Raw genomic sequence first — 17,197 nt, 5'->3', positions numbered from 1 at the left:
TGGATTTTAGCGTCACTCCTATCAAATCCCATTGAGAGCATGGCATTGACAGAACAACTTGAATTGTTGCATTTTGTTGTGCTGTTGTCATCCGATGGCAGCTAGCTTGCTAAAATTGTCCCTTTCCTAAATTAGCCATGGATGGAGATAGATATTTGGACTTCCGGTTTTACTTAATTGTCAGTACTGGCCAATGATTACAATGGCGATTCTGCACCATCCATTAATTAATACATTGTTGTGTCCCTGGCCTGAGAGGATGGAAGTTTAATATGTAGTTAGATGAAGGCTAATGTTAACTAGCTAACATTGCCCATGAATGGAAGTTAGGCTAGCAAGCAAGTATTTTAGCCAGGTAGCCTAGGACAAAGACAAATGAAAGGTGTACTGACAGAGTGATAGACCGTTTCAGAAACATGAAAGAGGAGGGTGGAATTGGTGTTTCTCTACAAGTAGCGTGAGTCAACATGTTTTTTCTACTTGCACAAAGTGCATGCACAGACATCTACACAAACACACAAAAATCCGAACCATGGACAGGCACATGATATTTAGCTTATGTTGATTGGACTAAACTGTTTTTGGTATATTTTATTTGTCACCGTATTAGACTAAGCAGAGGTGATTTGATCATGTTGAAATGTTGAAGTTGAAATGGTGCTGGAATATTGGAGGCAGCGCCTGTTTTCTTTGTGACTTGCGGTATCTCTCTGTGGTTCTAAATCAATAGTTGTTTAGTGGTCCGAAAATGTCGGAAACATTACCTTGCTTGACCATGCTGTAGGTCATGTAACTGTCTATTACTGTACATGCAATATGCATTGCTGGACTTCACTGGATAGAGGTCGCTATCGGTTTTGTGATAAAAAACAAAGGTGTGGTTGAATGTATTATTCGACAATGTCACAATTGTCTCTGCCTTTAGGCCAATATATCAAGGTCGCATATGATTTAACAGTTTATAGAGCAAACAACGGAATTATCACGACACATAGGTTGTAATATGGCTTCTCCAGTGATTTTACCCACGCACCACTACCGCTAGCCTAGGCTATGCATCGAGTCTCTAATGGTCTTTTTTATGACGCGTTAATGGCCCAATCAACAGCATAAGACACCAAGGCTAAATCCCAGATATTCCATGGTAAAACCATCGCCCCATATAATTAACTTTCAGACATACATTTTCAGTTGGATTCAGAAACAGGAGTCATGGTCATCTTTACGCAAATTGGAGCTTTCCTTCGATATGCGCTCTCCAAACGTTCGAAATTCAGTGATGAAGATCTCACGCGTGTGCCCTTTGAATAGTGTGTGTGTGTGTCAAGACTGCGCGGGTTCTCGCACTTCGACACCACTAAGGGCTCGCCCGTGGTTGACAGCGCGTGGTTCGCGCTGGACCCTCCTTCTCGTCTCCTCCTCCTTCTCTTTCCCTTCTTTCTATCTCTCTCTCTCTCTCTCTCTCTCTCTCTCTCTCTCGCTTTCTCTCTCTTTTCCTTCTTTCATCTACTCCGCTCATTCACGAGGGCTCGCTCACCAACTCTACACGAAACAGGGATGCAGCGAGCGCAAGGCGCAGCCTGAAAAATGGCACGAGTCTTCCCTTGGATCTATCCATCCCTTTTTATTTTCTCCCCCTTTCTTTTTCACGGGTTTGCGCCATGTAAAGGCTTACGGAATTACCCGGAGAATGAAGGTAAGAGAGTGGTTAACGATTGTTTATGTTTTGACTCGGTGATTTGAACCGCGAGGGTTGTTGCGGTGTACAGTGGGTGGAAGGCGGGAGTCCCCGTTAGTCCACCGTGAACGTAACTGTATAGAGTCGCTTCGTTAAGCGCTCTGACGGTGTGGTTGGTATGAATCATGCATACGGTCAGCTAGGGCACGGAAAGCGGTGTAGAAGCATGGGAAACTGTAGATTCTTCATGAAACACGACATTAAATGTGTATAGCATCGAGGCAATGCTGTGGAGATATATGTGGAGGCAACATGGTATGCGCAGGACAAATAATTTAACTTCAGAAGCACAAGTTATAGCTTTTCTTGTATTGGGCAATGGTTGGATACACATTTGACCTTTAAGACACATTCAACTTGTATGGGATTGATAATAATAATAGTGATATTAGGCCTAATAATGATGGCACATTATTTTCAAGTAAGGGCTACTGGTCTAGGCTACAGCAGTGTTTCAAATCAGGACTAAGCTAGCAATTACAGTAGATTTGTCACACATTGCTGCTGGGCCTCTCTCTTCGTTATTGTATTAACATTGATATGCCTCCTCAGCTCAAAATTAGAGCGTACCATTTGCTGAGTAACTACTCCCCTCCTAACTACATTAAAGCTAGATACGCAAGCACAGGGTTTGAAGAGATTGTCATATGGGTGAAATTCTATAAGCACTGTCTTTGAGACATATTTGATCACTCTGTGGTTTGATCATTTAATGATGTTGATGCGTTATGTGTGCAGTTATTACTAATCAGTTATGAATTGACTGTCTAGTTGCTTGATACTTTCTTACAACTGTGTTATGACATAATCTAACTAATATTCGTAGTGAATTAATGTTTGTGAAAGTTCTGAGTTTCGAAGCACTTCCCGAGCCTTCCTTTCTCCGGTTTAGTGGCGTGTCTGTGGCTGGATCAGCCGTTTCTCCGTAAAGTGTTAAGCTCACCCCCCCCCCCCCCCCCCTCTCTCTCTCTTTCTCTCTCTTGCGCTCTCTCTCTCACACACACATGCGCGCGCGCGCACACACACACACACACACACACACACACACACACACACACTCACACATACACACACGTGTCCTTATCCACCCTGATGGCCAGTGTTGGCTCTTGTGTCAGCCGCTTTCACATTTATTTTTGGTTTTAACCCTATCCCAAATGTTAACCCTGTGTGTGTAATCCCATGACTCTGGAACAGAATGCGTGTTCGATCCCTGTCGTGCACACTGGTTTTTTATTTCAGGTTATAACCCTATCCCAAACCTCAACCCTTAACGTAACCATTCGGAATGAGTGCCTAAACTTAACCCATAATGTGGATGAAAGTCTAATTTTGCTGTGAGAGCTTGTTGGTTGAACAGTGTTGTTGCAGTGAAGTGAAAGAGAACATCAGTCTGTCTTTGATTTTATGTCACACACACACACACACACACACACACACACACACACACACACACACACACACACACACACACACACACACACACACACACACACTGTGTAGTTCATACTGTACAGTCCCACTCAGGGGATAGGAAGGCAGCAGGCACCGGAAACAACAGACACAGCATGAGAAAAGACAACACAGTGTTTAAAAATTCATCAAATGACTTCTACACATGATGAAACCTACTGGAAGCGAAGGAAACCCGTGCTGATTTAGATCAGGGGTGGTCAATTCCAGTCCTCGAGGGCCTGATTGGTGTCCCACTTTCTCCATCCCTAGAAAACACAGATGATTAATCAAATTGCATTCTAAACTGAAGATCATGATTAGGTGATTATTGGAGTCAGGCATGTTAGCTGGGGCTGGGGTAAAACTGTGACACCAATCAGGCCCTCGAGGACTGGAATTCCCCACCCCTGATTTAGATAAATGTTTGTGTGTGTGTGTGTGTGTGTGTCTTGTTCTGTCCTGTATTATCTTGATGATTCCAAGACTAAAGGGAGAAGGCCATAGGTGAAGCAACACTGACACTCCGTTGATGTCAGTATCCTGCTGTCTCCCTCTCATCCTCCGACTAGTGGTCTGATTTGCAACTCCAAGTACACATAGTGTGTGTGTGTGTGTGTTTGTGTGTGCTGCTTTCTGTAGGCAGTATAATCCAATGAAGCCTGTTTTCAAAGCCAAAGTACTCTCTGCTTTGTCTTTCCTTGCAGCAAATACAACTCTCACTGTCTCTCTCTCTCTCTCTCTCTCTCTCTCTCTCTCTCTCTCTCTCTCTCTCTCTCTCTCTCTCTCTCTCTCTCTCTCTCTCTCTCTCTCTCTCTCTCTCTCTCTCTCTCTCCTCATCGTTCCCTTTCTCTCACTCACCCTTGTTATTTTTCTCTCTCTATCATTCTTGGCTCTGGTGCTGTGATTGCTCGCTGAGCAATTGCTCTGTGTGTGTGTGTGTAGTTCTGTATATGTGTTTGTGTTATTGTAAGCCCCTGCTGAGGCTAATAGAGGTGAATATGAATGTGATGACATGTGATTAGTGGTTTGAGTTGGACTGAGAGGAAATCCTCCAGGCCACTACAGTGAGAGTGAGAGAGAGACCTAAAATATATTTATGTTTATTTATTTTCCCCTTTGTTCTTTAACTATTTGCACATCATTACAACACTAGAGCTTTGGGCCAGTAACCGAAAGGTTGCTGGATCGAATCCCCGAGCTGACAAGGTAAAAATATGTCATTCTGCCCATGAGCAAGGCAGTAACCCACTGTTCCCTGGGCGCCCGAAGACGGGGATGTCAATTATGGCAGGCCCCCGCACCGCTCTGATTCAGAGGGGTTGGGTTAAGTGCAGAAGACGCATTTCAGTTGAATGCATTCAGTTGTACAACTGACTAGGTATCCCCCTTTCCCTTAAATATAGACATAATATGACATTTGAAATGTCTTTATTCTTTTGGAACTGTGTATAATGTTTACTGTTCATTTTGTATTGTTTATTTCACTTTTGTTTATTGTCTATTTCACTCGCTTTGGCAATGTAAACATATGTTTCACATTGCCAATAAAGCCCCTTAAATATAAATAGAATTGAGAGAGAGAAAGAGAGAGAGAGAGAGAGAGAGAGAGAGCGAGAGAGAGAGAGAGAGAGAGAGAGAGAGAGAGAGAGAGAGAGAGAGAGAGAGAGAGAGAGAGAGAGAGAGAGAGAGAGAGAAGAGGCAGGTGTAGTGACCATGTCAAACAGCAGATGGTGCTTCAACTCACTGTCACTCCCAGCCCTGAGGGGAGACTCACACAGGGCGCTCCATGGGCCGGTTGAGCAGTACACAACGTTTTGGAAAAATTCAGATAGAAATATACTATGTAGAACAAACATGTCTCTCTGACATGTGCAATGAGAAATCACATTGTCTCTGTTCATGGCGTTTCTGTCTGCAGCATTCAACAACGTTTAGCTGCTGAACGTGGCCCTGGTGACTATGATTTCAGGGTCAAATTCAGTAGGAACCAAACAGAAGCAAACAGGGAGGGACGACCTGAACTTGTCCAATGAGAAATGCTTGTTTTCGTTTTCTGTTGCCCAAAACATTTCTATGGTATGCAATAATGAATATGACCCACGTGTTAACGAAGCATACCGTGAATTATGCTTAGTTATGCTGTTTGTATATTTCATTTAACACCAGCAGAATGTACACCAGGATGATTTGAACTTTGACCAAGCACCAAAACGGCCTGCACTACATAGATTAGTGGGTTAGTTCTGCTAGCTTGAAGTCCCAGTCTGCTTAGTGTGCTTCACTGGTTTTAAATGATACCCAGACACACACAAACACACATGAACACGCAAATGCACACACACAGGCACATTCCCACAAGCAATCACTGGTATGCTTATTAGTGCCGATGCAAGCATATGTAAAACAAACACTTGTACACAAACACACACGCACACGCCTCAGGTTTCCGGAGAAACCATATTCATGAGGGCAGAGGTCGTCTGTGGTTTAATTGCTTTAATCTGTAATAGTTGTAGTTATCGGCAGGTCTCCCTTCCTTGTAACAACCGTGCCCTTGGACAGATGAGGACATTGATCTTCTCTCTTCCTTTTTCTCTGTCTTTATATTTGTCATTCTACCCTCATCCTCTATCTTCTTCTTCCATGTCTTCCTCTTGTTCATTCCCCCATTCTCTCCCAGCTCTCTCTCCCATTCATTTTTACCATACCTCTCTTCTTTCTCTCTCAACTAATTTCCCCTCTTTTCCCCATTCTCTCACTCTGTCTCTCTTTCCATCCCTCTCTCTCTCTCTCTCTCTCCCTCCTCTCTCTCCACTGCAATTGACCTGTCCCTCTATTAGCTGTATTACAGTTTAATAGGAGCCTTGAGCTTCAGGAAGGCTGCGGTAATGATATGTAGCCACATAGAGCTTACAGGTCTCTCTCACACACACACACGCACGCACGCACGCACGCACGCACGCACGCACGCACGCACGCACACACGCACACACACACACACACACACACACACACACACACACACACACACACACACACACACACACACACACACACACACACACACACACACACACACACACACACACACACACACACACAGCTTCCCTGGCCTGACCTTTAGACGTTTTGCTCCGTTTCCCTCGTCTGGTACACCCTCTCACCCCTCTGTCGGTCTTACCCCCCTCTCACTAGAGGTCTTCTCGGGTGCAAAAAGTTTGACCCATTTCGAAATGGACCCGGGGCTTTCCTCCCTGGACCCTACCCAAATAACGACATTTTTATAGAGACCCAGTCCGAACGGAGCCAATGACAACCAGATCCAGCCCCGTATAGACCCGGGCCTGTCCAGATCCAGTCTGATCCAATCCAAGTGAGGGAAGCAGCAGATTTTTTTATACGTTATTCACTGAAGCTGTTATTGCACGCACTGAAGGAGAGAGGAATGAAGGCGCTAGTAGCAGGCGGGGGAGGGACCATGCTGTGTGTTTGTGACTGTATGTGGCTGAGTGGGGTGATGAGTTACTAACTTCTAGCTGCCAAAGCTAGGTTATTTATCACCTAATCGGATGACATAGTACCCGTTTTGACTAGCTAGTTAGAGAAGCTAGCTAGTTAACATAGCTAATTAGCTACCTAGCTGGGCTGGCTAATTGAGGCTACATAGGCTGCAGTTACAACAACAACTCTATTCAAAGTGTTAAGTAGCAGCCTACCTGTTGGTTCTTTGTTTTTGTAGCTTGTCCTTCTCATTTAATTTTTAATTCCATCTTCCATTGATCTCCAAACTTGTTTGCCATGGCAAGTGATACGAATGGTGCCGGAGGGGATGGCCTCCATCTTACGGGCTCCTAACCAACTGTGTTAATTTGTTGGGGTTTTTCTGCATTGTTTGTAACTTATTTTGTTCATAATGTTTCTGCTACCGTTTTTTATGACCGAAAAGAGCTTCTGGATATCAGAACAGCGATTACTCACCTCCAACTGGACGAAGATGATGTGAAGGATATACTGCTGCTCCCGGACCAGGCCCAAATCCCCGTCGTTCTCATGAAGAGGAGACACTGATTGAGGGGAGGCAGATCCAGGAGCCTTGTCAGAATTTGTTGGCGAGTGGGTAACCCGCCTCTACCATATGTCCTATTGGCCAACGTGCAATCATTGGAGAATAAATTGGATGAGCTCCATTCAAGACTATCCAACCAACCGGACATAATTGTAATATCTTATGTTTCACCGAGTCGTGGCTGAACGACAACATGGATAAAATACAGTTGGCTGGGTTTTCCGTGCATCGACAAGACAGAACACCTACATCTGGTAAGACGAGGGGTGGTGGTCTGTGTCTATTTGTCAGTAACAGCTAGTGCGTGAAATCTAATATAAAAAAGTATTGTTTTTTCTCGCCTGATGTAGAGTACCTCATGATAAGCTGTAGACCATACTATTTACCAACAGTGTTTTCATCTATATTTTTCATAGCTGTCTATTTATCACCACAAACCGATGCTGGCACTAAGACCGCACTAAACGAGCTGTATAAGGCCATAAGCAAACAAGAAAATGCTCATCCAGAGGGGGCCCTCCTAGTGGCCGGGGACTTTAATGCAGTAAAACTTAAATGTGTTCTACCAGCATGTCACATGTGCAACCAGAGGAAAAAAACTCTAGACCAACTTTACTCCACACACAGAGATGAGTACAAAGCTCTCACCCACCCTCCATTTGGCAAATCTGACCATAATTCTATCGTCCTGATTCCTGCTTACAAGCAAAAACTAAAGGAGGAAGTACCAGTGACTCGCTCAATACGGAAGCGGTCAGATGACGCAGGTGCTAAGAGCTGCCGTACAAAGGAGCGGGACTCTAACCCTAACGCTTATAAGAAATCCCGCTATGCCCTCCGACGAACCATCAAACAGGCAAAGCGTCAAGACAGGTTTAAAATGTTATCCTTCTACACCGGCTCTGACGCTCGTCGGATGTGGCAGGGCTTGCAAACTATTACGGACTACAAAGGGAAGCCCAGCCACAAGCTGCCTAGTGACACACGCCTACCAGACAAGCTAAATGACTTTTATGCGCACTTCGAGGCAAGCAACACATTAGCGTGCATGAGAGCACAAACTGTTTCGGACAACTGTGTGTTCACGCTATCCGTGGCAGATGTGAGTAAGACCTTTAACCTTTCTAGGACACACGTTCCGCTAGCAGAACCCCCCCACAACATTCCGCTGAAAAGGCAGCGCGGGAAATTCAAAAATATTTTTGGGGAATATGTAACTTTCACACATTAACAAGTCCAATACAGCAAATGAAAGATAAACATCTTGTTAATCTACCCATCATGTCCGATTTAAAAAATGCTTTACAGCGAAAACACAACATATGTTAGATCACCACCAAGTTCAAAAAACACACAGCCATTTTCCCAGCCAAAGATAGGAGTCACAAAAACAGAAATAGAGATAAAATTAATCACTAACCTTTGATGATTTTAATCAGATGACACTCATAGGACATCATGTTACACAATACATGTATTTTTTGTTCGATAATGTGCATATTTATATCCAAAAATCTTAGTATACATTGGCGCCATGTTTAGAATTGCCTCCAAAATATCCGGAGAAATTGCAGAGGGCCACGTCAAATAACAGAAATAGTCATCATACACTTTGATGAAAGATACATGTTTTACATATAATTAAAGATACACTTGTTCTTAATGCAACCGCTGAGTCAGATTTTTTTTTTAACTTACGGAAAAAGCACACCATGCAATAATCTGAGACGGCGCTCAAATATAAATAACATTTCTCCGCCATGTTGGAGTCAACAGAAATACGAAATTACATCATAAATATTCCCTTACCTTTGAATATCTTCATCAGAATGCATTCCCAGGAATCCTAGTTCGACAATAAATTGTTGTTTTGTTCGATAATGTCAATTATTTATGTCCAAATAGCTGCTTTTGCTAGCGCGTTTAGTACACATATCCAAACGCTCGTGCAAGTGACGCATAACGTCGGACGAAAACTTCAAAAAGTTATATTACAAGTCGAATAAACTGGTCAAACTTAGTAGAGAATCAATCTTCAGGATGTTGTTATCATATATATCCAATAACGTTCCAACCGGAGAATTCCTTCGTGTCTGTAAAAGTTATGGAACGCAAGGTGATATCATGAGGAATGCGCGTGACCAGGAACTGGCAATCTGCCAGACCACTGACTGATCCACCTCCCATCCGGTCCCACATCACAGTATAATCTTCATTCAATGTTCTACCGACTGTTGACATCTAGTGGAAGGCGTAGGAAGTGCAAACAAATCCATATCTTCCTGGGATTTGAATAGGCGATGAGTAGGAAAAAAAACAGCCTCAGAATTTCCACTTCCTGTTTGGAGTTCTGTTATACTCACAGACATAATTCAAACAGTTTTAGAAACTTCAGAGTGTTTTCTATCCAATAGTAATAATACTATGCATATATTAGCATCTGGGACAGAGTAGGAGGCACTTCACTATGGGCACGTAATTCATCCAAAGTGAAAATGCTGCCCCCTATCCCTAAAAAGTTATAAACAGGTCAAGATTCACAAGGCTGCAAGGAAAGACGGATTACCAGGATGTGTACTCAGAGCATGCTCTGACCAACTGGCAAGTGTCTTCACAGACATTTTCAACCTGTCCCTGACTGAGTCTGTAACACCTACATGTTTCAAGCAGACCACCATAGTCCCTGTGCCCAAGAACGCCAAGGTAACCTGCCTAAATGACTACCGACCCGTAGCACTCATATCTGTAGCTATGAAGTGCTTTGAAAGGCTGGTCATGGCTCACATCAACACCGTCATCCCAGAAACCCTAGACCACTTCCAATTCGCATACCGCCCGAACAGATCCACAGATGACGCAATCTTTATTGCACTCCACACTGCCCTTTCCCACCTGGACAAAAGGAACACCCATACGTTATAACGCTGTTCATTGACTTCAGCTCAGCGTTCAACACCATAGTGCCCTCAAAGCTTATCACTAAGCTAAGGACCCTGGGAATAAACACCTCCCTCTGCAACTGGATCCTGGACTTCTTGACGGGCCGCCCCCAAGTGTTAAGGCTAGGCAACAACACATCTGCCACACTGATCCTCAACACGAGCGCCCCTCAGGGGTGCATGCTTAGTCCCTTCCTTCCTGTACTCCCTGTTCACCCATGACTTTGTGGACTTTTGCATGACTCCAACACCATCATTAAGTTTGCCGACGACACGACGATGGTAGGCCTGATCAACGACAACGATGAGACAGCTTATAGGGAGGTCAGAGACCTGGCAGTGTAGTGCCATTACAACAAGCTCTCCCTCGACATGTTCAAGACAAAGGAGCTGATCGTGGACTACAGGAATGGGAGGGCCAAGCATGCCTCCATTCACAGGGCTGTAGTGGAGCAGGTGGAGAGCTTCAAGTTCCTTGGTGTCCACATCACCAAGGTCCAAACACACCAAGACAGTTGTGAAGAGGGCACAACATTGCCTATTCCCCTTCAGGAGACTGAAAAGTATTGGCATGGGTCCTCAGATCCTCAAAAAAGTTTTACAGCTGCACTATCTAGTGCATTGTGACTGGTTGCATCACCTTCTGGTATGGCAACTGTTTGGTTTCCGACCGCAAGGTGCTACAGAGGGTAATGAGTACGGCCCAGTACACCACTGGGGCCAAGCTTCCTGCCATCCTGGACATCTATACCAGGCGGTGTCAGAGGAAGGCCCTAAAAATAGTCAAAGACTCCAGCCACCCTAGTCATAGACTGTTCTCTCTGCTACCGCACGGCAAGCGGTACCAGAGTGCCAAGTCTATGTCCAAAAAGCTCCTGAACCTCTACGGGATCACTGTCCCCCCCGCGGGACGGTTGAGCTAACGTGCGCTAATATGATAAGCATGAAGTTGTAATTAAGAAGAACAATTCCCAGGACATTTCCCAGGACAGGGGCAGAATGCTTAAATTACAGTGAAATAATACCATGCTATTGTTTGAGGTGAGTGCACAGTTATTAACTCTTATGGCTGCAATCCCGTTAACGGGATGATATGACAACATCCAGTGAAAGTGCAGGGCGCCAAATTCAAAACAACAGAAATCTCATAATTAAAATTCCTCAGACATACATGTGTCTTATACCATTTTAAAGGTAATCTTGTTGTTAATCCCACCAAAGTTTCCGATTTCAAATATGCTTTTCAGCGAAAGCACCACAAACGATTATGTTAGGTCACCACCAAGCCACAGAATAAGCACAGCCATTTTTCCAGCCAAAGATGGCAGTCACAAAAAGCACAAATAGAGATAAAATTAATCACTAACCTTTGATGATCTTCATCAGATGACACTCATAGGACTTCATGTTACACAATACATGTATGTTTTGTTTGATAAAGTTCATATTTATAACAAAAAATCTGAGTTTACATTGGCGTGTTACGTTCACTAGTTCCAAAAACATCCAGTGATTTTGCATAGCCACATCTATTCAACAGAAATACTCATCATAAATGTAGATGATAATACAAGTTATACACATGGAATTATAGATTTACCTCTCCTTAATGCAACCGCTGTGTCAGATTTCAAAAAAACTTTACGGAAAAAGCAAACCATGCAATAATCTGAGACGGCGATTAGAACTATAGTCAAATTAGCCGCCATGTTGGAGTCAACAGAAACCAGAAATGACATGATAAATATTCCCTTACCTTTGATGATCTTCATCAGAATGCACTCTCAGGAATCCCAGGTCCACAATAAATGCTTGATTTGTTCGACAATGTCCGTTATTTATGTCCAATTAGCTATTTTGGTTAGCACGTTTGGTAAACAATTCCAAAGTCACGAAGCGCGTTCACTAAAACGTGACGAAATGTCCAAAAGTTCCGTAACAGTCAGTAGAAACATGTCAAACGATGTATTGAATCAATCTTTAGAATGTTGTTAACATAAATCTTGAATAACGTTCCAACCGGAAAATTACATTGACTTCAGATGAGCGATGGAACGGAGCTCCCTCTCATGTGAACGCGCATGGTCAAAGAATGGTCACCTCATGGCAGTGGTGACTAATTATCCTCTTCACAGTAGAGTCATCAGACAAAGTTCTACAGACTGTTGACATCTAGTGGAAGCCGTAGGAAGTGCAAACAAATTCATATCTCGCTGAAATCTTGGTTGAAAATCCACCAGCCTCAGAATTTCCACTTCCTGTTTGGATTTTTTTGTAAAGCATGGTCCGGGTGAAATATTATCGATTATGTTTGTTAAAAACAACCTGAGGATTGATTATAAAAAACATTTGACATGTTTCTACGACCATTACGGATACTTTTTGGAATTTGTCGAATGGAACACGGCTTTGATTTTCTCAACATAATGCGCAACCCAAATGGCGTTTTTTTGTTATAAAAGTAATATTTATCGAACAAAAAGAACATTTATTGTGTAACTGGGAGTCTCGTGAGTGCAAACATCTGAAGATTATCTAAGGTAAGCGATTCATTTTATAGCTTTTCTGACTTTCGTGACCATGCTAATTTGGGGCTAGCTGTTGTAGCATTGAAAGCTACACTCACAAAAGCTTGGATTTCATTCGCTGCAAAATATATTTTCAAAATCTGACATGATAGGTGGATTAACAACAAGCTAAGCTGTGTTTTGGTATATTTGTGATTGCATGATTATAAATATTTTTAGTCATATTTTTGCATTTGGGGCCCTGCAATTCTAGCAGTTGTTTAGGAAAGGGATCCCGTAAAAGGGATCCTTAGCGCAGAGAAGTTAAACAGAAATACAATGGTTCATTGGATCAGTCTAAAACTTTGCAAATAAACCGCTGCCATCAAAATCTAAATTGCGCCTAAGCTGGAATAATACATTGTGGCCTTTCTCTTGCATTTCAAATATGATTAAAAAAATGTATTAAAAAAACATGTTTTTTTCTATGTATTATCTTTTACGAGATCTAAGGTGTTATATTCTCCTACATTAATTTCACATTTACACAATATGCATATCCTTGCTTCAGGTCCTGAGCTACAGGCAGTTAGATTTGGGTATATCATTTTCGGCGAAAATTGAAAGAAAGGGTCCGATCTTTAAAGCCTAAAGACTGCCGAACAGTTAATCAAATGGCTACCCGTACTTTGAATGACCAGTTCAAACAGACTCATCTTCAACCCCCCCCATATCCCTCTTCTTCTCCTCTATTTTCCTTTGTCCACCTCTTCCTCCCACACTTTTCTTCTTTCTAGCACTCTCTTTTCTCCACTTCTATTCTTCCCTCTCTCCATTTACCCCTTTCTTCATTGCTGGCCTTTTATTTGTCTTAATTGAAGTGGCATGTTTGATGCCTACTTTCCTCCCTCAGCCCACCCTTTTTCTCTTCTTTCCTCCAGTGGTGTGTAGTGTGAAGGGTGCCCAATGCTGTGGGTCTGAATGTCAGTAGTAGTGGGACTGTAAACCAACACCGTGGGACTGATTTGGTTTGGCTTCTATGGGTTTTTAGGCTCAGGCTTTTATTACCAATGCCCTCTACTCTTCACCGACTCTCCTTTTCATCAATGGTTACCCTTTCACCTGCTCTTTCTTTCTTTCTTTCTTTCTTTTTTCTCTCTTTCAGGCTCTCTCTCGTTCTTTTACCCCTTAAACATCTTTGATTCTCCTTCTCTCTCTTCTTTCTCTCCCTTTTCTCCCTTCTCTCACCCTCTCCTTCCCTCTCCTCCCCCTTCCCTTTCTCAACCGGTAGTCATGCTCATTATGAGTTCAAGGTGTTCATGTCTGTGACTGTGGCTATGCTATTAGAGCAGCTAGCCAGCCAGTCAGCCAGTCAGCCAGCCAGTCAATCAGTCAGCCAGTCAGTTGGTTGGTCAGCCGCTGAGTCAGCCAGTCAGTCAGTCAGTTGGTCAGCCAGCCAGTCAGTCAGTCGGTCAGTTGGTCAGTCAGCCAGCCAGTCAGTCAGTCAGTTGGTCAGCCAGTCGGTCAGTCTGTTAGTCAGTCAGTCGGTCAGTTGGTCAGTCAGCCACTCAGTTGGTCAGCCAGTCGGTCAGTCATTCAGTCAGCCAGTCAGTCAGTCAGTCAGTCAGTCAATCAGTATGTGAAGTGGTGACAACCTGTCCTGGTTTAAATTGGGATTCTCCATAGGTGTCTAGATCTGTCTCTTTCCCACTATCTCCTATTTGATACATTCATCCTCCACTCCCACTGTGTAGCCATCCGCCTGTTCGCAACTCACTATTCTTGCCCAATTTACCTTCCTGTGACCACTATCTGTGTGATAGCTCTGAGACAGTTTGTGTGTGTGTGTGTGTCAAGGTTCCATTGGGGTCTGTCTTGACCTTTCTCTGCGCTCTGTTGGTTTTCCAGACGTTCCGTCTGAGAGAATGTGAGTGCTTGTTCCCCATAGATAGTCTGACACACACATGCACGCTGTAAAAACATTGCTATAAGAATGTATTAAATCTATTATCTCTTTGAAGAAAGAACAGTTCTATTTCTATGTCTTTACTTTGTGAATGTGTCTGTGCGTCAGACAGTGTGTTTGTGCCGGCATTGTGTCTTTGTACTGTATGTGTGCATCGGTGGCGGTCGGTGCCGTTTAAGATTAGGGAGGACTATGTCTTTTTTTTATGAGCTTGGCCTTACTTCCATTACAGAATATTGGATGACTGTCAATTATATTCCATTCAACCGGCTCAATGTAACATCAATAGGTTTAGGCTACTACATGATACTAATTTTCCCTTTACCCATCATAAGGTTGCTACAACCAAGCTTACAAATTAATGTTTATAATGTAGGTCGAGAGACAAATTGGAGTGTCACGTTTGCTCCTGCTCCTCACCTCCGGCGTACGACGTCGCCAGAGTACTAACCACCGGTCCTGGGATTCATCATTACGCACACCTGCCACTCATCATTACGCATACCTGTGAATCATTATGATTCACACCTGGACTCCATTACCTTCATAATTTTCTCCCCTTTATATGTCACTCTCCCATATTCACCTACTAGTTGCTATTGTTCTTGTGTATCGGCGTACTGCCTTATGTTAGTGTTATTTTCCTGGTTTTGTTGTTTTATTAAAACGTTTCACCTGCACCTGCTTCGAACTCACCGCCCCATTATTACAGATACCAACTCAAAATATGGAAGCAGCAGGACAACCGGACATCTCCCACACGATCAATGGACAAGGTGACCTTCTTCGTCAACACCATGATCAGCTGGCTCAACTGGGGACGGCCATGGAAGAGTTTCTCCGCAGTCTACAACATCTCAACAGCGGAGGATATTCTAGAGCCAGTTTACCCAACGAGTCAGTACACCAGCCCATTCAGCAACCCGCTCAGGTCAGCGATGCCCGTCTATCCCTCCTGGAGAAATATGACGGGACACCATTCAAATGCCGTGGCTTCCTCCTTCAGTGCTCCCTCTATTTCGCACATCAGATGGGAGCTCCCACCACAGAGAGGTCTAAGGTTGCCATGGATATTTCTCTGCTGACTGGGCGGGCATTGGAATGGGCTACGGATGTCTGGGAGAGGATCTACATCACTCCGGGAGCGTCGGCATCTACATCACTTCTCTCCCTCCTTCGGCGAGTGTTCGGGATCAGAGCCTGAGTCCATGGAGGTAGTGGTCACACGCCTTCCCGCGGCGGAACGTCACAGACGGATGCAGCTGGGGCTCTGTCTGTACTGTGGCCAGGGAGGGCACAAGCGCCAGCGGTGTCCATTTCTTCAGAATCCAGGATCCACTAGAGCAGAGGGACGGTCACGTGATGTTACATCCCCTGGACCAGAAGTGATTATTCCATTTACTGCTCTTCCTGTCATTCTTTTTAGTACCCATCACTCTGGCTGACTGTCCCTCATGCCATGTGTCTACAGCTTTAGTGGATTCTGGCGCCGCTGGGAACATTATGGATCAGACCCTTGCCTCCTCTCTCAATATTACTACCTACCCACTCTCCTCTCCTTTTCCGGTTCAAGGTCTTGACAATCGGCCTCTAGGATCCGGAACTATCACAAGCATCACCCAACCACTCACCCTCACGTGGAGCCCAATCACCAGAAAAACATCCCCTTCTTCATCACCAGTGCACCAGTTCACAAGATCATCCTTGGCTTCAGCGCCATAACCCTACCATCTCATGGTCAAGGATGAGAATCACCGACTGGTCACCTGAATGCCGGAAGACCTACTTTCCTGTCCCCTGTGGTTCCACGTCGGTTGAGAGTCCTTTGGTTGCCCTCCAACCCAACATCCCGGAGGAATTTCAGGATCTAAGGGAGGTATTCTCCAAAACCCGCGCTACCTGTCTCCATCCTCATTGCCCCTGGGACGAAAATGGCTCATTCGCTTCCGGGAGGGGGATGAGTGGAAGACGGCGTTTAGCACGATGTCTGGTCATTACGAGTACTTGGTTATGCCCTTTGGCTTAGCCAATGCTCCGTCAGTGTTCCAGGCATTTGTCAACGAGGTGTTCACGGACATCCTTGGATGTCAGGTGATTGTGTACATCGATGACATCCTGATCTTCTCAACCAACCTGGAGGATCACATCACTCACGTTCGAGCAATCCTGGAACGCCTCTTGGCTAACCACCTGTTCGTCAAGGCGGAGAGGTGCCAATTCCACCAGAGGGCTATCTCCTTCCTGGGCTACCAAATCAGCCCTCAGGGAGTGAGGATGGAGGACAAGAAGGTAGATGCAGTAAGGTCATGGCCAGTCCCAACCACTATCAAGGGGATACAACGGTTTTTAGGGTTTGACAACTTTTACCTTTTAACTTCAGTGCCGTCGGTGCGTCTCACCTCCCTCCTCAAGGGTGGGACTCGTAGGTTGGTTTGGTCTCCAGCAGCCGACGTGGCCTTTCGTCTCCTCAAGGGGTGTTTCACCTCCGCCCCCTTGCTAAACACCCAGATCCCACCCTACCTTTTG

The 17,197-nt window shown here is 44.4% G+C and overlaps 1 protein-coding gene across 4 annotated transcripts in view; it reads left to right on the top strand.

The window, feature by feature from the left end:
- Positions 1 to 1,341: 1,341 nt before the first annotated feature.
- Positions 1,342 to 17,197, top strand: part of LOC139550370 (ephrin type-A receptor 3-like) — a 196,223-nt gene continuing 180,367 nt past the window's right edge. For 3 of the 4 annotated variants that reach the window (XR_011670014.1, XM_071361234.1, XM_071361233.1), the window contains exon 1: positions 1,342 to 1,696. Coding sequence is in view for 3 of the 4 variants with exons in the window: in XM_071361234.1 (XP_071217335.1) it covers positions 1,588 to 1,696 (109 nt within the window). In the remaining variant the exon portion in view is untranslated. The remainder of the gene's footprint in view (positions 1,697 to 17,197) is intronic. The other variant, XM_071361235.1, reaches the window with a different exon arrangement.

The sequence above is a fragment of the Salvelinus alpinus genome, chromosome 23 (assembly GCF_045679555.1).
Source record: "Salvelinus alpinus chromosome 23, SLU_Salpinus.1, whole genome shotgun sequence".
NCBI classification, from domain to species: Eukaryota; Metazoa; Chordata; class Actinopteri; order Salmoniformes; family Salmonidae; genus Salvelinus; species Salvelinus alpinus.
Note: the sequence above shows the minus strand (reverse complement) of the source record. Positions and strands in the feature narration are given on the sequence as shown.